The sequence below is a fragment of the Neomonachus schauinslandi genome, chromosome 14 (genome assembly GCF_002201575.2).
Source record: "Neomonachus schauinslandi chromosome 14, ASM220157v2, whole genome shotgun sequence".
In the NCBI taxonomy this organism is placed as follows: Eukaryota; Metazoa; Chordata; class Mammalia; order Carnivora; family Phocidae; genus Neomonachus; species Neomonachus schauinslandi.
The window spans coordinates 55,457,147-55,482,277 of record NC_058416.1 but is presented as its reverse complement, the minus strand read 5'-3'; the positions used below and the strand labels follow the sequence as shown (position 1 = coordinate 55,482,277).

Sequence of the window (25,131 nt, the reverse complement as noted above, 5' to 3'; positions counted from 1 at the left end):
GCCTTGTCCTCTGACATGGACTGGTTTGGTTTTGCTTTTTCCATCACACAGACTGCACTCCTAATCTTAGCTTATAGGTTTGTCAAGTTGATGGTGAATTTATCATTTTGAGAAAGAACATCCCAAAACAACATTTGAATGCCCTGTTCGACATTGGATCAATATTAGCATTTAACACAAGGATTAGATGCTTATAAGTATATATAAATAAATACAGATGTAAACATATCTTCATGCATATCCAAATAACTTTTTTACAATTTTATTTAAATTAAGTATATTAAATTTAAAGGCATCCAAAAGATGGAATTGTTTCATTATGATCCATAGCCAAAGTATATACCTTTAATTTATGGATGATGTTTAAAAATTGTCCTTGGAACATTTTTAAGTTGAATTATTCTCCAGATGCCCTTTGGACAGCTGTCCTGAAAAATGCTCTCCCTTTTGAGTGAAATTTTGTTTCAAAACAATGCATATTTATAGAAAGAAGAAAACATATTTTAAAGACTTTGCAGAAATTAAATGTATTTCAAATTAGAATATTCTAATTGAAAATGTAGTTTGATAACTTAAGCTATAAAAAGTAACCTTGAAATGTTCATAACACTTAACCAAAATATTAAAATTAAAAAGGTGAAAACAACTGGTATATAGTAATAAAAATATTCTTTGTAATTATAGAAACACAAACTTGTTACTGTAATTGTTTTGAATTACTAATGTAGCATATTAACCACTTTGTTTAATTTACTGCTTAATGTTAACCATGTAGACAGTATTCTGTTCAAAATTTTTAAACTGCAGATTCTATTCATCAGACCTTCCCCATGCATAGATTATACAAATTATTTATTTAGTATATTAAGCTGGTTTCAGCAGAAAATTTTAAATGCCATTAGTGTGCTATTTAGCATCACATTCCTTGAGAATAATTTCTACCTTGAAAGTTTCTAGTAACCATCCACTAAAATACTTCAGAGGAAAGAGAGTACATACACACACCACCCTTTAACCTTCATTCTTTTTTTAAATTTAATTTTTTTATGTTAGGTTAATCACCATACATTACATCATTAGTTTTTGATATAGTGTTCCATGATTCATTGTTTGCGTATAACACCCAGTGCTCCATTCAATATGTGCTCTCTTTAATACCCATCACCAGGCTAACCCATTCCCCCACCCCCTCCCCTCTAGAACCCTCATATTGTTTCTCAGAGTCCATAGTCTCTCATGATTCGTCCCTCCCTCCAATTTCCCCCCCTTCATTTTTCCCTTCCTACTATCTTTTTTTTAGCATATAATTTAACCTTCATTCTTTTTTTTTTTTTAAAGATTTTATTTATTTATTCATGAGAGACAGAGAGAGAGAGAGAGAGAGGCAGAGGGAGAAGCAGGCTCCCAAGGAGCAGGGAGCCTGATGTGGGACTCGATCCCAGGACCCCGGGATCACGACCTGAGCCGAAGGCAGACGCTTAACCATCTGAGCCACCCAGGCGCCCTAACCTTCATTCTTGATGCATCTTTCCTTCCCTGTCTAGTTTAGTAACAATATTACCTATACCAGAATAGTTAAAACAACATTTTTGTACACTCAACGGTATCTCCTAATGAATACCAAGTAAATGTCATATGTTATAGTTGACTTTTTAGTATTAGAACAGACATTAATGAAATGACCAAGTTCATATCTCTAATGAAACAAAAATAAATGGTGATTGCATTTAATTTTTATCTATTTCTGTGTACATCAGTGGGGTTCCTATTATTGGCATGCGCTCTAGCCTTTATCAGTTTCAAATTTGTGAATATTTTAAAAACCATATTAGGAACCCAGTAGGCTAAGTTGTGATAAAGGCTAAATTCTCCTCCAGGAAGGGGCTGGTTCTCCACTTCTGCAGTTGGACAGAGATGCCAGAAAGGCTAGATTAATTTTTCTCTAAGAACCGAGGCAGCTTTTAGGAAGGAGGATTCAATCTGTGATAGCTAGGTAGGAAGACTGGAGAGAGAAGAGCCAAAATGGGCTGAGTTATAGGACACTGATTAAAGAAGTGACATTCTGGACTGATTGAGATGGTCACGTCTTTCTCTTTTGAAATCCTGTATGGCATCAATTTGAATGACATCCATAAAGAGATAAATTATATGTATGTTAATTTTATATCTATGTATCTGTTATTTATTTAGCAGCTGATACGCTGCTGAGGTTCTGAAGCACAAGATAGCCTGGTCTTACTCAGGTTACACTTATGTGAACAACTATGGCCTCTTATTTTAAAAAACTTATAGTAGAGAAGATGTGTATATACAAATGACAATATAATAATATAAATATTTATAGAAGTTGGAAAATTTGTGTTGGAAAGCATTGATTTTTCTTATATGACCAGAATTTAGGTTTTTATGGATAGTTAAAGTGGGAGATGGCTTTGCAAGGTAGTCAGATCAAGGGGGTCCTTGAATGTATGCAAAAGAATTTCAATTTGGGTCTAACAGCATACATTTATAACAAGTAGAAGGAAGGAAAGAAATGATACCTCCTTTTTTCTAAACTTCATCTACAATGTGGAAATTGGATTCCTATCACTAACAATAATATGAATTACAGAGGGATAAATTAAGGTTGGAATAGCCTTCATTGAATGCACATGGACCAGTTATTTTATTAAGCACTCTGCATCCAGTGTAATGTTTACATTGACACAGTGAGTGGAATGTGATTCTTTATGTTACATGTGAGACCATGATTGATAGAGGGTGAGGACTGGTGGTAGAAGGAGGATTGAAACTCAGTCTGGTCTGTCTCTAAAGCCTCTTTTGCCACTGGATTCCACAGGTGCTTTAGACGAGTAGAATAAATTATTCCCTTAAAAAGAGAAGTAAAGAGGGGTGCATGGGTGGCTCAGTCGTTAAGCGTCTGCCTTCAGCTCAAGTCATGATCCCAGGGTCCTGGGATCGAGCCCTGCATTGGGCTCCTGCTTGGCGGGAGGCCTGCTTCTCCCTCTCCCACTCCCCCTGCTTGTGTTCTCTCTCTCTGTGTGTCTCTCTCTGTCAAATAAATAAAATCTTTAAAAAAAAAAAAGTAAAGAAAAGAGGAGCCTTTAATAAAGTTTCTTAACATTAAAGAGATCATTAGGATCCAGAAAGATGGAGCAGACATACTTTTCTCTATTACTCCTGCTAAAACCTGGACATTATATATAAAAGAAACATGAATCCTATGTAAAGCAAATAGGAGAAGGCAGACCAGTTAGAGAACTCAAGACCTGAGTAACAACACAGTGGTAAATTCCCTGTTTTCCTTCTCCTTATATATCCTAGATTGGTTATTGTTTCCATTTTTTCATTTGTTTCAGGTGTGTTCATATTTGCTTGTTGAAGCATTTTTTTTTATTATTATGGCTGCTTTACAGTTCTTGTGAGCTAATCTGTCATCTGTGTAATTTTGATGTTGGCATTAACAGTGTGAAAACATGAAATTATCAAACTCACTAGTAAAAGTAGGCATAAATTGGAAATTCAGAATACTCGTATACTGTAATGGTGGTACATCAGTCACTTTAACTCTAGTAAAAAAGGTAAAAAGAAAAAAAGTAAAAAAATAACTATAGTTATAGTAATCCATTATAGATACACAAAATAAAAAGATGTAAATTGTGACATCAGTAACATAAAAAGTGAGAGGGAGAAGTAAAAAGTATAGAGTTTTTATAGACAATGGAATTTAAGTTATTATCTATTTAAAATAGATTGTTATAAGTATGTTTTATGTAAGCCTTATGGTAATCACAAAGAAAAATCTGTAATGGATACACAAACTATAAAGAGAAAGGAATCAAAGTATAGTGCTACAGTAAAAGAATCAAATCAAATTGCAATGGAAGACAGCAAGAGAGGAAGAAAAGAACAAAGAAACTATAAAACATTCAAAAAATACTTAACAAGATGGCATTAGTAAGTCCTTGTCTATCAATAATCATTTTAAATATAAATGGATTAAATTCTCCAATCAAAAGACACAGACTGATTGAATAGATTTTAAAAAAAAGATCCGACTATGTGCAGCCTACAAAAGACTCACTTCAGCTTTAAGGACACACATAGCCTGAAAGTGAAAGAATAGACGAAGATATTCCATGCAGATGGTTACCAAAAGAGAGCAGGAGTGCCTAGATTTATGTCAGATAAAATTACCTTAAGTCAAGAATTGTCATAAGGGGGGCACTTGGCTGGCTTAGTCAGTGGAGTGTGCAACTCTTGATCTCGGGGCTGTGAGCTTAAGCCCCATGTTGGGTATAGAGATTACTTAAAAAAATAAAATCTTTAGGGGGTGGCTCAGTCAGTTAAGCATCTGCCTTCAGCTCAGGTCATGATACCAGGGTTCTAGGATCGAGCCCTGCATCAGGCTCCCTGCTCAGTGGGGAGACTGCTTCTCCCTCTCCTTCAGCCTGCAGCTCTCCTTGCTTGTGCTCTCTCACTGTCAAATGAATAAATAAAATCTTTATAAATAAATAAATAAATAAATAAATAAAATCTTTTTAAAAATTGTCATAGAGACAACGTCATTATATAATGAGAAAGGAGTCAATTTATCAAGAGGATATAACAATTATAAATATGTAGCCAACATTGGAGAACCCAAATATATACAGCAAACATTAACAGAAGTGAAGGGAGAATAGATAGCAATAAAATAGTAGAAGACTTCAGTACCCCACTTTCAGCAACAGATAGATCATCCAGACAAGAACCAATAAGGAAACAATGAATTTGAACAGTACTATAGACCAAATGGACCTAAGAGACACATACAGAACATTCTGTCCAAAAGCAACAGAAAACACATTCTTTTCAAGCACACTTTGAACATTCTTCAGGATAGATCATATGTTACATAACAAAACAAATCTTAACAAATTTATTAAGATTGAAATTATATAAGGTATCTAACCATGATGGTATGAAACGTAGAAATCAGTAACAGGAGGAAAATTCAGAATTATGTGAATGTCAACACACTCCTGAACAACCAGTAATTCAAAGAAGAAATCAAAAGGGAATTAAAAAAAAAAACAAACCCTGAAACAAATGAAAATGAAACACAATATAACAAACTTATGAGATGCAGCAAATATAGTTTTAAGAGGAAAGTATTTTTTTTTTTTTTTTTTTTTTTTTTTTTTTTTTTTTTAAAGATTTTATTTATTTATTTGAGTGAGAGAGAGCACATGAGAGGGGGGAGGGTCAGAGGGAGAAGCAGACTCCCTGCTGAGCAGGGAGCCCGATGCGGGACTCGATCCAGGGACTCCAGGATCATGACCTGAGCCGAAGGCAGTCGCTTAACCAACTGAGCCACCCAGGCGCCCAAGAGGAAAGTTTGTATTGATAAATGCCTACATGGAGGAAAAAAAACAATCTCAAATAAACATCCTAACATTATAACTCAAGGAACTAGAAAAAAAAAAAAAAAGAACAAAATAAGACCAAAATTAGCACAAGGAAGGAAGTAATAAAGATTAGAATAGAAATAAATGAAAAAGAGATTAGAAATACAATAAAAAGATCAATGGAACTAAGTTATCTTCTTGAAAAGATTTTAAAAATTAACATACCTTTAGCTAGACTAAGAAAAAAGAAAGAAGACTAAATTAAAATTAGAAAAGAGAGAGAAGACTTTACAACTGCAACCATGGAAATACAAAGGATCATGAGAGACTAATATGAGCAATTACATCCCAACCAGTTGGCTAACCTAGAAGATAAATTCCTAGAAATATACAACCTTCCAAGTCTGAATCATGAGGAAATAGAAAATCTGAACAGACCAATAATGAATAAGGAGATTGAATGAGTAATCAAAAATCTCACAACCAAGGAAAGCCCTGGATCAGATGACTTTCTGGTGAATACTACTAAACATTTAAAGAAGAATTAATTCCAAACTCTTGCAAAAAAGTGAAGACGAGGGAGCACTTCCAAACTCATTTTATGAGGCCAGCAATTCCCTAATACCAAAGCCAGATAAGGACACTATAAGAAATTTATAGGCCAGTATATAGATGCAAAAATCCTCAACAAAATACTAGCAGACCAAATTCAACAGCACATTAAAAGGATCATATACCTGATTGAGTGGGATCTATCCCTGGGATACAAGGATGGTTCAACAAATGCAAATCAGTAAATGTGATGCACATTAACAGAATGAAGAATAAAAATCATATGATCATAACATATCTAGAAAAAGCATTTGACATAATTCAGCATCCTTTCGTTATAAAAACTCAACAACTTAGGTATAGAAGGAATATAGCTCAACATAGTAAAGGTCTACATGACAAGTCCACAGTTATACTCATGGTGAAAATTTGAAAGCTTTTATGAAAACAAGACAAGGAAGCCCACTCATGCCACTTGTGTTCAACAGAGTCCTGTAAGGCCTGCCCAGATAATTAGGCAAGAAAAAAATTGAAAGCCATCTAAATCAGAAATGAAGAAGTAAAATTATCTCTGTTTGCAGTTGACATGATCTTATATATGGAAAACCTAAAGACTACATTGAAAAACTGTTTCTATATACTAACAATGAACTATCTGAAAAAGGAATTAAGAAAACGTCATAACAACATCAAAAAATGAAGGTATTTAGGGATAAATTTAACCACGGAGGTGAAAGATATGTACAATGCAAATGATAAAACACTGATTAAAGGAATTAAAGAAGGTATAAATAAATGGAAAGATATCCCATGTTCATGGATTGGAAGAATTAATATTGTTAGAATATCCATACTGCCCAAAGCTATCTACAAATTCAGTGCAATCCCTATCAAAATTCCAATGTCATTTTTCAAAGACATAGAAAAAAAACAGCCCTAAACTTCATATGGAATCAAAAAAAGACCCTGAGTAGCCAAAGCAGTCCTGAGCAAGAATAACAAAGCTGTAGGCAGTACACTCTTCCTGACTTCAAATTATACTATAATATAATAAAACATAGAATCAAAACAGTATGCCACTGGCATAAAAGCAGACACATAAGAGTAATGGAACAAAATAGAGCCCAGAAATAAACCCACATATATATGGTCAGCTGATCTTTGACAGGGGTGCCAAGAGTACACAATAGAGAAACGATAGTCTCTTCAATAAATGGCATTGGGAAAATTGGATATCCACATGCAGAATGAACCTGGACTCTTATGCCATACACAAAAATCAACTCAAAATGAGTTAGAAACTTACCTGTAAGACCTGAAACTTTAAAATTCCTAGAAGAAAACATAGGTAAAAAATTACTTGACATTTGTCTTGGCAATGATCTTTTGGATGTGATACTAATAACACAAGCAACAAAAACAAAAATAAGCAAATGGGATTACACCAAACCAAATAGCTTCTGTGCAGCAAAGGAAACCACAAATAAATGAAAAGACAGCTTTCATAGGAGAAAGTATTTGCAAACCATACATATCTGATAAGGGGTTAATATCCAAAATATGTAAGGAATGCATACAACTTAATCACAAAGAAAACATAAATAACCCAATTTAAAAATGAACAAAGGACCTGAGTAGACATTTCTCCAAAGAGGACACACAGAAGGCCAACGGGTACATGAAAACGTGCTCAACATCACTCATCATCAGAGAAATGCAAATTAAAACTGCAATGAGATATCACCTCACACCAGTAAGGATGACTATAATAAAAATAAAAAGATAACAAGTATTGGTGAGGATGAGAAATGGGAATCCTTGTACATTGTTGTGGAAATGTAAAATGGTGCAGCCACTCTAGAAAATGGTATGGAATTTACTCAAAAAATTCAAAATAGTCCTACCATATTACTCAGCAATCTCACTTCAGGTGTATATCCAAAGGAATTGAAATCAGAATCAGAGATACCTGCCCTCCCTTGTTCATTACAGCATTATTTGCAATAGCCAGGTTATGGAAACAACCTGAGTGTCCATCAGTGGATGAATGGATTGAAAAAATGACATGTACGTACAACAGAAAATTAGTCTGCCATTTATAACATGAATGGACCTGGAGGTCATTATACTAAGTGAAATAAGCCAGATAAATATGGTATAATATCACTTTTATGTGGAATCTAAAATAGACTCCTAAAAGCAGAGAGTAGAATGGTGGATGCTAGAGGTTGGGGAGTGGGGGAAAAGGAGAGGTGACAGGTTAAAAGTTACAAAGTTTCAGTTATGCAAGATCAATACTGCAGATCTACTATAAAGCACAGTACCTATAGCTAATACTGTTATGTACACTTAAAATTTTCTAACAGAGTAGATCTTACATTAAATGTTCCTACCACTAAAAATTAAAAAAATACTAAAGGTGGCAGGAGGAGTTTTAAAGGTGATGCGTATATTTATGACCTTGTTGGTGGTGATGGTTTCACAGGTATGTACTTATCCCAAACATCTCATGTTGTATACATTAAATAAGTACAGCTTTTTATGTGTCAGTCATACCTCAATAAAGTTGCTTTAAGCAATGAAGAACCAAATAAAAATTACAGAACTGAAAATGTAATAACCACAGTAAATAGGATCATTAGTATTATATTTCGCATCAGAATAGACCTTTTTAAAATTAAAAATTCATGAGCATTTAATTTCTGCTAGTCATGATACCAGGACCTCGCTTGATTTGTCTCATTTGGTTTTCACAAAAATCCCTATAAGAAAGGTGTCATCACCATTTTTTGATGAAGAAGTGAAAAACAGAGAGATTGAATAGCTTGCCCGAGGTTCTGGAGCTGAAAGCTTTAATCCAGTTTCCTCTGATTCTTAAACCTGTGCTTCTTGGCACTCTACTAAACCAATTACATTGCTCCATGGGTGTAGTAGTTCTCTTTCAACTTCCTAACTGCCCATTTTAGCAAGTTCATAATATCTAGCATGACTTCATGGGCTGCATTACCCCCACAGAAATGTGTTTTTAGAACCAAATTTATTTTGTCCAACCTTTTGAACTCTGAGTTCTGTAGCTGTCAATTTCTTTTAACTCTACTTATAAAACTTTTGTTTTTAATATTTATACTTTTTGCTTACTATGTGCATTCAATTTTCTAATACTTTTAATGACAGTTAAGTGATGGTATCAGCTATTTTCTGGGCAAAAACTAGTCAGAATCAGAGAAAATTTACCCATAATTTGTCTTGGGCAACTTCATTTTATTTTACTTTATTTTGGGGGGGGCACCTTCATTTTAAAACCACCTGAATTTGAAGAAAATTAGCCCCAAGACCTTAGAATCTTACATCTATACCAGTTGGTTTTTGCCCATCTCTGTGTTTGAGAACAATATAATAGAAATTGTGTTACATCCTCAGTAGATATTAAACTGTGATGTTTCTTTCTTCCTGGTCTGTATTCCAACATGTATCATTTGTACTTGCTCCTTTTTTTTTCTCTCATTGAGAACATTACTTAATTTTATTTGGTCAGCAGTAGTGATGAACATCCTGAGTATTTGTGCTTGTTCTTCATCCTCATAGAAGCAAAATCATCAACAATTTAAGTCATGTTAGCTTTGAAAAGTTTCTGTAGAGACTATTAGAGGTATTCCATAATTTCAGCAAACTGCCTTTCAGTATTTATCATGTCTTTCAGCACCATTTGGCCAAAATACCAGTATTTTCTTAAGGAAAAAAGATATTTCGCATTCTTACACTGTGCAAGTTTCGACTACCCATGTATTAAAGACTGAAAAGGAGTAGCTTATTTTCATAAAGTCAAATGACAGTGAGAACAAACCATGTTGAGTCGACTGGGAAACAGTGTGGGGGGGTGGGGGGTGGGGTGGGGGTGCTGCTCTTCATATGTGACCCGTGTGATGCCCAGGCACCTGCCACAGGATGGCTCGTGGCTCCTCGGGGCCCAAGGTCGAATCGCAAGGCAGGCAGCATTTAATTTTCTAGCTCCTTCCCATTTCCTTGCTGACCCCCCTTTGTCTGCACCATCCCCGTGGCCTCTCACAGGATCTGACAGAGGTGGCCTTCCTGAGCATCCCTGCTGCCTGTTGTTCTGGGGAGGCAGACCCCTCAGACCATCTCTTCCATGAATGCTTCCAAACAGGAGGCCTCCACCCACTCCCACAAGTAAATCTTCGTCTTTTGAAGATAGATGAAGAGACTTAGAATCTAATCTCCCAGCTCAGATATGATTCTTCTTTGTCATCTTTTCTAGGTCATAGAAGGAAAAGAGTATGTAGTTGGCTAGTTAAATAATTGAGACTAAAATCTAAAGCGCAATAGGCCTCGTCGAGGGGTACGTTAGTTGCATTAGAGAAGAACTATCTCTAGTTGGTGGGCTAGCTGAGGGCATATTCCTAGAGCAGGGCTCCTCCTGGGAGCTACTGTCTGTTTCTGGCAACTTCGCTTTTCAGGATCAGGAGAAAGGTTGTCAGCAACTTGACACTCTTCCTGAAATACTGCTGACCTCTGTGTTGTTGGTTTTTATTTGTTTGGGAGTACAGCATGGAAGGGACTATTTCATCTTTGCTATTTTGCTGAAATTTGTCATGCTTCCCAACATTTTCATGTCATGTCACACAGAGAGAGAAAATGATAATCAGCACTTGGGAACGAGAAGGGATTTAGAGCCTGGAGGAGGCTGCTCAAGGCTAGAAGGACTGACCTGGGACTCTGGCTCCCCAGGCCCCTCCTGGCTGCCCTGAGGCTGCAGCTGGACACTGGTTGGGAAGCTACCATTACGTAAGTCGTGACAACTCAGTTATAACCTTTTGGCCCAAACTGGCCACCGCCCAGGATTTGACAGAGCATGGCCCATCATTTTCAGCAGAACAGGGTAGTCAAAGAGAAGCAGGAACCAAATTTGCAGCTTGGGTATGAGAAGATGAACACAGTGTTGATACAAGATGATAATCTAGTAGAACGAGCAGAACCGGAGTCAAGGGGGTTTGGTGATCAGTAGTCATCATCTAGACTCAGAATCAGGGCCAGATGGGAGAAACCATGATGCAGGTAGGGATCCCAATTAGAGAGCAAAGCACAGTAATAGAGAGTAATTCAGGGTGAGAAGCACATGAAGGACTAGCCAGATGGTATCTGCAAAGTGGACCCTTGCTCCTGGGTTGGGATTGGGAGGCAGAAATCCTGTCCTGGGAAGGGGCCAAGAAAAAAATGGGAACATAGGGCTTCTGTCCCAGCAGGGCCCCTGAATTCTAGCTGTGGCAGCAGATGAGGCATTTAGGAGCAAGGACTAAGGCATATGCCCTCTCTAGGAGACCCGGAGCCCATGAGGCCGCCTAGACTCATGAACAACAAGGCATGAGCACAGGTATCAGCACTGGGCACTGCTTCAGGTGTGGACCTTTGAACCCTAGAATGAACAGCTGGGTTTAACAAATTATCTTTGGCCCCAGATCAGGATTGGTCCTGGGAACGTGGGGAAACTCACCAACCTGTGCACAAAAGGAAGGAGGAAAATGCAGAGGCAGACAGCCGTCCTAGGCTGGACACAAAAAACAGCAATTTAGCCTCAGCTGCCAGGTGCTGCTGGGGCCAGCCCTCCCCCGGTTGCAGCTCGAAGGCAGTCAGGAGTGCTGCTCTTAAAGAAAAAATATGTATACTGATAAAATTTACCTTTACTTTTCTGTTTATCCTCAGATGTTAACATTATGCTTAAATATTCTGAAAAGCAAAACTAGTATTTTTATTTTATTTTATTTAAAGATTTTATTTATTTGTCAGAGAGAGAGAGAGAGCACAAGCAGGGGGAGAGGGAGAGGGAGAAGCAGGCTCCCCACTTAGCAGGGAGCCCAATGAACGACTCAATCCCAGGACCCTGGGGTCATGACCTGAGCCGAAGGCAGACGCTCAACCGACTGAGCCACCCAGGCGTCCCAAAACTAGTGTTTTTAATTGCCATCATTCCGAGCTGTGTAACCTGGAGATGTGTTCTCACCGGGCTTGCCTTGTGGAATCAGGAGGTGCTCCACTCTAGTGATGCTTGGGGTGTTCCATTTCTCAGTGCTGGAGACACAGAGGGGCTAGAATGGAATGAAGAAGTAACAAACAAGTGACTGAATGACTAGAGGGACTGATTGATGAATGAAGGTTGAGGGAACCCAAATTTCTCTCCACTGAAGCAAGTCCTGAACAAGAGGGTCTGTGGCAGCCGTCTACAGTGCTGGACAAATAAGGCTTGGGAAGAGAGCATCAGTGCCATGCAACACAAATCATGTTGGGGGGAATGATATGAAATAAAGAAAATTCATGACTGTAGCAAATCATTTAAAAGTCTCAATTTGACAGTATGTTAGATGGATAGCAAAGTTTTTCTTAGTAATAGTATCTTAATGAAAACTCACTTGTGCTTGAAATAAACATTTCCCAGTTTCCCTTAGGATAGTCTTATGCCTTTCAACTTTTATCTGCAGAAGAGTTCTTTCTTAAATTTCCCTTAGATCTCGTATGCTGCAGCTTAAACAGATCACTCCTGCTGCATTGTTATTGGAAACCATACTTGATCACATCTTTGCTTCTCACACAGGACTCTAGCATAGGCTGACAGATTTCCCCTAGCCATTAGTCACAGGAAACAGTACTGCTCTACCCTGTAAACACCTGCCTCAGCTTCTCTTCGCACAAGACTTATACCACACTTCTCTCTCATGTTTCTTCTTTTGATGATGTTAAAAACCTTGTCCCTCTTCTACCCACCTGATTGGTTGGTGCTAGTAATTAAGTGATCTATTTTGAGGCTTCTCAAGAAAGTGCCAAGCAACTTGGGGATAGTTGCTTATCCTGTGTGTGACTGTTTTCTTACCCACACAATAAATATATTAATACCATCTTTGGGTATTTAGTAATAAATATTAGAAATAATATAGGTAAAAAGCCTTGAGTTTTAATGGACCTATAGTACACACTCAGTAGAGATAGCTTTTTTGTTCTTATTATAAATTATATTTATGTATAAATATGTCTTAACTCCTTCACTGGGTTTATAGTCTCTCAAATGCCTATGATGTAGCAGATGCTCAGTTAATGGATTATTGAATCAATAACTGAATAAGCCAATAAATCAACGCCAAGTATTACAAATTGTAGAACATGCATGTAGAGAGGACTCCCTTGTCTGTAGCAAAGGCTGCTGATCATCCCTATTGTTCGTTCAGATTCACTCTGGCTTGTTGGGTCAGGCTGGTGTCATCCAGAAGATCAATTCTAGGTATAGGTTGGTACTAAAGGCTTTCTGGGGTTAGATTGTTTATGGGCTCTCCTTGGAAAACTCCATCTGCTTGAAAATAGAGGAAAAACTGCATTGGTCCCTGATTTTATCATGCCATTAACATAACAAAAGAAAATATTCATCCATCGAAAAAGAATTTATTATGTGTCATACATCAGCAAATGTATAGTAAATTGGAAGCAAATTCCTCAAAAAGACCAAACTGCCTAGATATTGATGCATTTGACTATGTGCTTCCCTAGATGGAGATTATAATAGCACTATGATAATAGTAGCAACTGCCATGTTGGGATGTATGTGTGTGTGTGTTAGGATCGGGTCTGATTTTCCCATTTAACTGGAGAGAAACAGAAGCTTGAGTATGAAATGCCTTCCCCCGGAGTTGCCTGCAGGTGACCTGTCACCCCTGGGCTTTCCCTGATAGTGGCTGCCTCACTCCTAAGCAGCACAAGTTTGGGGCTTCTTTGGAGACAGGGCTGTGGGCACAGAAATCTGACAGAGACTACCCATTAGTCTGTAGAAAGAATCAGATCCTGGGTCCTGGTAGATCCTTGCCAGTTAGGCTCCAAACCACATCCCAAGACTGGGGACTCAGCCTTCACTGTGCCCTCTCCTTTTTCATCTCAGGTGTTCCTTCACATTCCAACACAACACTTCCTAGCAGGTTTCAGGAGGATTAAGCAGAAATACAGATACAGGATTTCTGGATACATGAATGTTAAGGAAGAAAAGCATAATATTCTCTGATACTGGTGAACAGTTTTCATGACCCATAGTATTTTGTGATGTAGGTGGTCAAATCAGGGCATAAATATCAGAGGATACAAACTTTGAATCAAGTGTTTATATAACATTTCCATTGCTGTACCTGAAGAACATCATTACGTTATTCTTAGATGTGTAAGTTTTCAAAGTTGTAAAAACTATATGTGCTGATGACTCCACCTATCACACTCTGCTGACCAGTGTCTGTGGTCTGGGACGTGAGGTTTATTCAGAGGGCAAGAGGAGAAGAAGCTTATTAGGGTGTACTCAGTGAAAGAAGAAGGCCTCCCTTCAGTCATTAAAATTTGGATGTAAGTCTGGCCCAGTGACGTTGGGTTCCTGATTTATTGCTATAAACTGACAACTGTGCCCTCATTTTTATACAAACCAGTGCTTTTGGCTGCCCATATTCAGACATGAACTTGAAAAAGGAGGCAACACTTCATGATCGTCTGAGAGAACAAACACAGGCAAATTTGGAATCCGACTCTTCGCATTTGAAATCGAAGAACCTCTGCAGTTTGAACTTCAACGGAAAACATGAAAAGGTGAACAGTCAGCCTAGGTAAGGACCTTTTTGAAAATTTAAAGTAAACCATGGAGAATAGTAAAAGAACAACATTTTTAATAGTAATACACAGTTCCTTATATTTCTTTGAAATAGTTGTGTTTGGTTTTGTATATTATTACATTCACTGGCTCATGGAATTCATCTAAGGCTTGATGTTCATTTAAAAAGCACTTTTTATGTCTTCGTTCTCAAAAATTTGGATTCATTTCTTTCTAAATGTACATATTACATGTGAGTGATAAGAAAGTGCATCTCATTTTTAAAATTCCCTAAGATTCCCTTTTGCCTTGAAAACATCTTTATTCAGAGATGGGCTCTCTTTAGGACGTGGAGTATTTGCATCTACTCCATCCTACCAGGATTTCCTGTCCTGCCTTGTATCTGTCTTGTCCTTGTTAGTCCAGATGCACCTCCCATACGATTTCTTCTTACTGGGAACAGTTTCCATGTTGATTCATTGGTAACACATTATCCTTTTGTTCTTAAATGCAAACTTACCCTTGAAACATCAATTTCCAATTTTCATTTACATGTTACCATTTTCTAGGGAGCTGCAAATGCAACCTTATTTGATATGTTTTAACCTATGCCAGGAATTATAAACATAGAAAAATCTGACACTCAGTAAGTAATTGGAGACCAGACAGACAAGGAGCCAAGAAAGGCTGGTCAGAGAAGCAAGGAGTGAGTGTTTCTCAGACCCCACTGCAGGAAGGAGGCACTCCTGTTCAAGCCCTTGAGAGACAGTAGACCCTCCCTGTGTGAGCTTTGAAGGAGCGGCTACTTGAGGGGGGCTGTTGTTTCTCCCCAGAGCCTTGCTCTGTTCATTCAGCACCATATGGAAGGAAGAGGCATGCGCCTCTCATCATGTGGGAGCCCCAGCTCCCAATGGAACAACTTTCTGCCCGTTTATGCCTTCAGTCCCAGCGAGGCTGCTACCTCCCTCCCAAGGAGACACCTGTCCATCGGGAGAGTTTGGTGCAAAGGGTGGGTTTTGTTCTTTTTCAAGCAAATGTTGGTATAACGTATTTGGGTGACGTTTCCTTCTTGTTGAGTAGCTGATTTTGGTTTTGATCTCTCCGCACACCACTGTGCAGATTAGCTCTACTGCACCGTTTATTTCCTATGGATATGCATGTCTATTTTTGTAGCTGTATCTTGCATTTTTTATTTGTTATATACCCACTTCTCTTGTTGAAACTTCATAGGGTCTTGCTGTTCTTTACTGCTTTTTTCCCGCCCACACTGTTTACAAGTCTAAGTAGTTGAGGGGCTCCGGTGTCCTTTCCATGTCCCAGTGGAGGGAGAATTTTTTCCTTTGCTTTTTTTAAAACTGTTTTCCAAGGAATGGTATTTATTTATCCCAGAATTATTGAGACCAGTACATCCTTTTGCTCATATTCTTTTTTGTTCTGTTACCTTTTTATTTTCCAAATAAAAATTTAGTCAGTTTCTCTTGTAAACATTTTAGACGTTCGTCCTCAATGTCAAAAGTCGGGGAGACAAAACAGATCTTTGAACCGCTTTTAAAAAAACTGTTAAACTGCCACATTCTCTGAGGCTAGCTAAGCTTTTCTTTTCAGCAAACATAGATATATGGCCTCTCCTCTCTTGAACTCCTCTTAGGAACTTAACTCTTTTCAATATATTATTATATGCTTTACCATTTTGAAGGGGATTTACACTGGAATAGACCAGACAAGCATAATTGCTACAGATAGAAAGAAGAAGTAGAGAATGTTAGTTGATAACCAAGCAGAAAAATCACACATGACCCTATCCTGTGGAATCCTATTTCATGTACGCCCAGTGCTGTATAAGGAACTGGGCAAGGGGAGGAGAGTCAAACTGTGCACATCTTGAATTCTTAAGCCTTCTTTTGTTTTCCAGTCTCAAGACCAAAGCCCTCCTTGCACTCCAGTCCCAGCCCACTTTTTTTCATTTAACCAGCCCTCATGACAATGTTTGCTTAGTATTCGCTGGAGTGCCCACTTTGATTCTACCCCCATCTCTGTGACATCCTGCTCATGGTCTAGAATTCCAGAGTGGTGGAAAAAAAAAAAAGCCAGGAAATCATCAAGGAATCATAAGTAAGGCTGATTATGAGCAGAGAAAATATATTTTAATTCTCTTTACAGTTTACTTGTAGTGGTTTCCTGGGGCTGACTTTTCCCTAACTTAAATCTTTACTCTTAAAAATCACAAGGTAGCAGATATAGGTGGAGACTATTTAAATTCTATCTCTTCTTCTACCTGTTGAGAATGATTTTTACCTGGCTCATGTCCAAGGATAGGCATGGGGGTTAAATTAGAGAAAATTAGAGTTACAGATTCCATCCCTCCTCCCATCCATGCAGCCAGCCATTCACCAATCCATCACTGAGCTCTGGACAGGCCTTCTGTAATTGCTTATACCAGGAACACTTGTCACCTTAGAATATCCGGACTTCTGACAATTCAAGTGCAAAATGTAAAATTAACTCTTGACATTCTTCCCAAATCAGTTAGATGCTGCCCAAAAATTTAGGGAATTTTGTCTTTTCCCTAACTGCATCCCAGTTTTGTGATTATTTTTAAAAGTATGTTTGTTTTTATATTAATCTTGGTAGAGGGGGTTATTATTAGTAAATCATCTGATTATGTTCACATTTTCTGAATAGAGGGTCAAGTTTTAAAGTTGAGTAGACCATATACTACTAGATGTTTACAAGATTCACATTCATAGCAGTAATATTCCATGTTAACACAGCTTTAAAGAGCCAGTCTCACAGAAGGTCATCATTTCTGACAGACTATCGTTTTCCCTTTATGCTAATAGAGTGGAGTAGTATTACATTCCTGGTGCATTATGTACAGGCAAATGACCTTATACTTGAGTTTCTTTCATTTAGGTATGTACTCTAGGGGATATTTTTAATTTGACAGTTTATTGCACTGTTTGCACATACATTACCTTTGGAGCTTCCCATAGTCTTATAACTTAGGCAAAACAGATATTATTGTCAGCATAGTATTGCCATTAATAAGTGAGGAAGTTGAGATCCTTAGTAGTAACTGATTTGGGACCCAAATATAGGTGTTCTGATTCCATCCAGCATATTCCTGTTTCAGTAAACTAATAATAGTAACACTAGAAGTATCAGTAATAATAGCTATCTAATATTAATATCACACACTTACTTTGGGCCACAAAGCACTGTGCTAAACAGTCTGCATACATCACTGTGTTAATTTCATTTTATCCTCACAACAACCTTATGTGTGGTAAGTATTCTTATTCTGATTTTATAATGTAGACACCTGCAGGTTCAGAGATGTTGGGCAGAGTTTGCAGGATCACACAGACGATTAGTAGGAAAGTTAGGATTTGGGTCTAGAACTGCCTGATTCCAAATCTTATACACATTTCCACTACATTAGACTAGCCAAGGGATGTCAGCTTAATGTTTGAACGGTCTGGCTGAATTTATGTCTAGATGACTTTCTACTGCATCTATGATTCTCAGGGTCATCTTGTGATGCATTTATTTCTTGTTTTGTGAAAACAGAACTATTTGGAGGGGAAGAAACTTACCATGATTTCCCAAAACCATTTGTTTTTATTTATACTATATGTTATACAAAATCTTCTTTCTTGAACACATTTTATTTTAATAGATTAAAGGTTTCTCTCTGCAACATGGGAATAAAATTATACTCATTAAAACAATTTCATCATAAAGAAATTACTTTGAAATGCAACTGTCCCCTCCCTCCATATTATTTGTTAGCCAGCTTCCCTGGGTCTGAGTGGAGCATTTTTTCAGGCATTTGCAGCCACCTAAGTATTCTTTAATATCTTCTTTTGCTTCCCCAAAGCAGTGCTTAACATATTCTAATTCACACAATCGGTAGAACCCCATTGTTAATATTCAGTCGTATTCATACTCATTCATTGCTGTTAAGAAAATCTAAGAGGGACATCTCGGTGACTCAGTCAGTTAAGCATCTGACTCTTGATTTTGGCTCGGGTCATGATCTCAGGGTCATGAGATCGAGCCCCACATTAGGCTCCGTGCTGCTGAGCATGAAGCCTGCTTAAGATTCTCTCTCTTCCTCTGCTCCTCCCCCACGCTGTCTCTCTTTCTCTCAAAAAAGAAGAAAAGAAAAAGAAAGAAAATCTAAGAAAATGCCTAGTAAATCTCCTTTTTCCCCTAATGCCTTCCATATTATAAATTTTATGCACTTCCCTAAGGCCTATACTGATAATAAAAATGGCTGAGGAAGCTATGGTAATCAGAGGGAATGGTGTGTAGTGGGAATAGTTCCTTAATGATCCTCATAATAAATTGTGCTGCCACAAGCCAGCTAGTTTATTTCCACTACTCAAATTAGCTGCACCATAAATACCTGCTATGGGGTCCATTCTCAGAATTAAAACAGTGTTAGTTGGTTGTTTCCTGTATTAGTCTTCCAAGTCATTACCTAGGTTTTCCTTAATCCATCAGTGTTTTTTCTCACAACTTCCCACATAAATTCTCTGCTTGGGGAGATGAAGCCTACTCAGTGTCCCACTCACTCCCTGTGATCACCCACAATATTGTTTTTATTCCTGGGCTGGTGCCTTTGTTCCCATTCCTCCTTCCTTATCTACTCCCACCTGCATCTTCTCCCTTCTCAAAGGCTCAGCTGTACCTTAAAGTTTTCTCTACAGCAGTTCCAGCCCATATGAGCTTCTTGAGGTCAGAGACCACATCGTACACATTTCTGTATTTCTGACACCTAGTATAATGCCTGATACTCAGTAGGCACTCAACAAGTTAAATAGATTTTGAGCAGCCGCTCTGTGCCAGGAACTTGGTAGGTCCAGGGATATGGATACAGTAAAAGATAGCCCCATTCCTTGTTCTTAGCACTCCTTTGTGCTTTGGTCTATACCACACATCAATAGCTTGTGTGTCTGTGTCTACATGTGCCTCCTTAGTGCTTACGTTGTATGTGTGCCTTATTTTCTCGTAAGAACAGGAGGCTGCTAAAGGGTATGAACCAGTTTTCATTATGCTTTTGTTTTTTCCTCATTCCTGGTCACATTATAATAGGTTCTTAGTAAATCTAAGTTCATTGGTTCAGGTATCTTCATTAGTTTGTGTCTTAGAGACTCAATTTCCTTACCTGTGAAATGAATATAAAGTATGAGGCTTAGATCTTGAATATAGGTATATAGAAAGTATGACTGAGCCTCCTGGCACATAATAGAGACTATTGATACCTTTTTCCATTTTTATAAAAATTGTTGATTTTAAAGTCTTGCAACTGAGCCAGTTCTAGTTGTGTATGTACAACACATCTTTGCACCAAAAATAGAAATTTAGACCTTTATTTATTTAGTCTGAGCTATTCCTCTGCATCTGAAACTCAATTACACCCCTTAATCATGTGAGCAGTGGTCAAACATCAGGATTTTCCTGGACACCCAGGAAACCTTCTGTAGAGGTTGTGGCTGGACAGGAAACCCAGCACCATCCAGACAAACTCCCTCCTTTTCCACACCTCCAGGCACACGCTGAAGGATCTCTAGTGGAGTATGACAATCCTGGGGCTTTGCAGTGGGAAGGGACTCAAAGATTGTCTAGCCCTGCTTCTTGCCCACAGAAAAATAAGGATACCGGAGCCAAAGAATTGAGTTCCCTATTGACACTGTCATGAATGGCCACTTGGAGCCCTCTGACTCCTGCGTCATTGCTCTGCTCACTATTCCATACCTCTTCCTCCTCTAGAATTAAGATTAGGTCAGAATAGAACTGGTTTATGGTATGAATACCTGAATGACACTTAACCTTGCAGAATTGAGATCCTGACTGTAGCCACATCCTGAAATAGGACATATTCAATCATTCATTCATTCAACATTTATCCTTTGAACAAATACTTAGAAAAGTAGTACTTCAAACTGTAGTGATAGAGCTAGAACAAAGCAGACTAAAATCTTTGACTTCAGTAAGCTTTCCCTTGGTGGTAAGAAAATGGCCCAAGCTAGTGAAGTGGAGGGATGAGGTCTTAAACTCAGTCAGGCAGGAAGACTTGGCAGGAGGCATGTTGATTCCCTCATTGCATCAACATTTATTCATTCAGCAAATACATGTGGAGCTTCTACTGTGGCCGGATGGTGTGGTAGGTGCTAAGGATATGGCGGTGAACACAACTGCCCCAGCCCTGCAGGGAGCATATTGTCAGGTAGAGGAGATGGAGGAGAGCAAACAAAAGTAAACTGTCAATGAGGAGAAAATGGCAGACTGTGGCTAAGTGCCATGGAAGAAGTAACAAGGGAGTGAATGGGCAACACTTACAATGTTTCCAGCAATTACCGATCTTAACCTCCTAGAGACCATAAGTAGATCCATGCCATTAGGGAAAAAAGGCAGGGTGGTTCTGTTGAATATTTTGCAAATTGAAAATGAAGTGAGTTGTGTCAAGATCAGCTCAGGAGTGTAGACAGTAACAGTGCTGGGGTAAAAGGACTTGGCACCTCCATTATAGTCTGGTGGTTTGTAAACAAATTTACACTTCTGCTAAAACATTATAAAATGCTCAATGTATGCCTTAAAAAGATCTTTAAAAATATTTCTCTGAGCTGGTTCTCACAAGGCATTTTATAATTTATTGTGGATCTCTGGATTTCTGGAATCCTGCCTTGGCCCAGGCTCTTAGTAATTAAATGCTGCAGAACAGTGTGTGCTAAAATGTCCACGGTTCTGTGCAAAAAGGAATATGGGTGTTCCTGTACACCAGAAAAACAAAACTTTGTTGCCCAAGCACCAGTGGGCATTTTTTCTCATCTACATCCTTGATCTGGCTTTAAAACAATTATTTTCCATTCATTGCAAATAGTAAAATTGGGACATTTAACATGATTTTTTCTCATAACTAAAGCAATTCTTGTGTATTATAGGAAAATTAGAAAATATAGATTAGTAAAAAGAAAAAAAATTAAAATTAAAAAAAATAATAATACCCAGACTTTTTCTGGTCAAATAAACTAACTTATAGGCTTGTTAAAATATGATAAAATTCCCACTGCAATAAATCAGGTAATAGAGAAGTTTTTAAAACATAATTTCTCACTCCCCACTCCTCAACTCTGATGTGCATCCTGAGATTACCTGTGTGAATAATAATGTTCTCTTTTACACTTTTTCTGTGTTTATGTATACATATGGATATTCAGATATACACTCACTCTTTTAAAAAATATTACAGTAATTTTGTGGTAATGTCTCTTTCAAGGTTGGCATGTATCACTCTGGATAGATTAGGATACAGTCATGTTGACTGTAGGGGAAAGAGGCTGCATTCCTGACAGGTTAACATGTCAGCGAAATTTAAAGGACCCTGACATTAAATGCTGAAGCTTTAATAAAATGCACACTTATTTTTATGCCAAGTTTATAATGGCGCTCTGAACAAGGCATCTATAAAGAAGTCAGCATTTGTGGCTAGAAGAAACATAATCTGGTCTTGGACTTTTCTTTTTATGTGGAAAACTTGTAAAGACTTACACAACTAAGTCTACTCACAAAGAAAAAACAAATTTCCCTTATCTCTTACGGACTGCCATGTAAAACCATTGTTTGCTGGTTTAAAGTCTGACAATAAGAGATATTAGCTTAAAAATGTGTTTTATTTATTTAACAATATGTCATGGGTAATTTCCCGTATTAACACAAATGGGTCCAATGCATTGTTTTAAATAACTATATCGTTTATCATAGAATGGACATACCTTAACTTATTCAGCTAACTCCCCTGTCGACAGTCAGGTTGTTTCCAGTATTTTTCCTCTTTAAATAATGCTGCAGTAAACATTTCCATATGTATGTCAATTATTGATGGTTTATAATGCAATATTTTTAAAAGTTGAATTACATTTTATTTACAAACTAAATATATACTGTATGAATCTGTCCTTAGATATATAGTCTTAGGGGTTCTTGACTTATTTTGCTTTACTATCACTAAATTCACACATACAAACACACATACACACAAGTGTACACACACACACACACACAGAATACATACATACATGTGCAGAAAGCCTTTGCAGTCCTCATAATATATCCCCAGCCTGCACACTTCACCTTATCACACATCACACCTGTCCCCCTTGATGCTTCCCTTAGTAAAACTTGCTTTGAGGCCTAGACAAACTCCTCTCCTCCTGAAAGCTTTTTCTGATCTCACTGACATTTTAAGCAGAAAGTCCCTTCCCACTTTGTGATCCCAAAGCACTTTCTCATCTCTTCGTGTAGGCCTTTCCTCCATCTGCTTTGTGTGAAAGTTGGCACTTTACACATCTGTATCCTCTGGTAGGTTCTGAGTCTCTTGGTGGCGGATACCATTTTGGCTGATTGTAATACCTGCATGTAGGAAAAGCTTAAGGAAATACTGATTGGACCTGGGCAATTTGTCTAAAAAAATAAAAAGCATTCAGAGCTCAATATTTGCCTTTGAAGCCCTATTCTAAGTGATAACTAACTACAGTTATTAAGGCAATTTTGAGAAAAGGTAGTATGTAAAACCATCACATGTCATAGGTATATTTTTGGCCTTAGGAACCTTTTCCTTTACTGCTAGAACAGGAGTCAGCAAACTTTTTTTCTAAAGGGCCAGATAGTAAATATTTTAGGCTTTGCCAGCCTTAAGATCTCTACTATAGTTCCTCAGCTTGACCACTGTGTGTGTGTGAAAGCAGCCATGGACTATAAGTAATGCATGAGCATGGCTTACTACAGTTTCATTCACAGAAGCAGGCAATGGGCAGGATTTGACTCATGGGCTGCCATTTGCAACTCCCATTCTAGGAGTTTGACTACATTTAGACTAACCTGACTTAACTCCAAATTCTGATTTTTTTCCACTTTGGCTCTTCAGCTTATTGTGTGACTTATTTAGCCTCTTTATACTTTTCAACACATAGACATAAGATTAATATTACCTCCTTCATGTTAGGCATCTAGTTCAGGGCCTAGCATTTACCAAGCCCAGAAAGAGTAGCCACTAACCTGCCATTTTAAATGTAGCAGAAGCACAGAAAGGGAGTCAGAGAGCATGCAGCCCCTTTTGTCAACGGGAAGTAACAAAATCCAAAGGACAAGGCAAATGGAAAACCAATGTGGGTAGCAGAGACTCTCGATGACAGCGGCCGGTCTCCGCAACAGAAGCAGTAATTCTCTAAGTCATGCACTCCTGTGTGGGGTGAGTCAGGGGTACACAGACACATGGGTAGCCTGACACTTGGGGCTGCACCAGCAATCGCATTAGCAAAGGATTTGGAAGATTGTTTGGAGAGCCTGGAACTATGATGAAAAGGATGGGCCAGGCTTCAAGCACAATTACTGGTGAAAGAATAATGCCTAGAGATTTCAGTGGTATTACCTTTTTAGCTAAAATACAAACAAATAATCTTTGGCACATTACTGGCCTAATCATCACCAAACATTTCTGCTCCCTGTATGCGGTAGACTCTTTTCAAGATGCAACACTTCAGTCACTGTCTTCTCTGCCAGCAAGAGGAAGTCCAAACGCTTGAGAACAGCATGCAAGGCTCTCCACGACTTGGCTCTAGCTTGTTCTTTTAGCCTCACCTCCGATCCTCCTTTCCCTGCACAGTGCAGGTGCTTCAGCCCAGTAGATTGATTAGTTTCTCCGTGTCCGCCGAACACCCTCCCTTTCATTGTGCTTATGCCCAATCTGCTGCAGTTCCTGCTTTTCCCCCACCTTAATTTTCTAGAACTTTACAAGCCTGTCATCTCCCTTCTTTTAGGACCAGACCCAGTTGCATCCTCCACAGAGTTCCCCACTAGCCTAGCTCCAGGCCATCTCTCCCTCCAGCTGCCAGGAGCATTATTGACTCTCCCTTTCTTTTGCTATGCCAGTGACTTCTCCTTCTTGATGCCTTCTGTGAGTGCTCAGCAGACATTGAACAATGATGCTCAGAGAAGGGGAAACCTGGATTTGGAGTCTGCAGACTGGAGTTTGTGTTCTGGCTTCACCATTGACTCACTGTGTGCCCAAGATGGGCAAGTGATTTAATATCTCTGAGCCTCAGTTTATTTATATCAAGGGTCCTATACCTCTACCTTATAGAGTTTTTGTGATAATGAAATGAGGGTGAAGAAAGTGAGGAGTCCAGAAGTCCTTAGAAGATACCTGTCTCACTCAGGAAATGTTACTGAGCCTGAACTGATTACAGGGTGACCCTAGTCATGTAATCATTTTGAAAGCAAGACTGTACTGAAATATGTCTGTGGTTAATGGCAGTGCCTGGAATTTTATTTTAAAGCTACTCAGTAAAATTATTTGATTTATTTTTAAATTGCTTTTTAAAATCCCCATCAAAGTTATATAAGACATACTAGCGTCTATTTTTCAAATTTTTAAGACAGAATCAAGATCTTCATCAGGATCTATTGTAGAGGGATGCTTTAAGATGGTTTGAAAATCAACTCAGTTTCATCAAATTTGTAAAGTTTTGGGGAATATACCCAAGCACACATTTGCAAAAATAT

At 38.1% G+C, this 25,131-nt stretch overlaps 1 protein-coding gene across 1 annotated transcript in view; it reads left to right on the top strand.

Moving 5' to 3' along the window:
• The window catches only part of L3MBTL4 (L3MBTL histone methyl-lysine binding protein 4), a 331,186-nt gene that overhangs the window by 187,780 nt on the left and 118,275 nt on the right, over nucleotides 1-25,131 (top strand). The window contains exon 12 of the mRNA XM_044921260.1: nucleotides 14,405-14,578. Coding sequence (XP_044777195.1) covers nucleotides 14,405-14,578 — 174 coding nt within the window. The remainder of the gene's footprint in view (nucleotides 1-14,404; nucleotides 14,579-25,131) is intronic.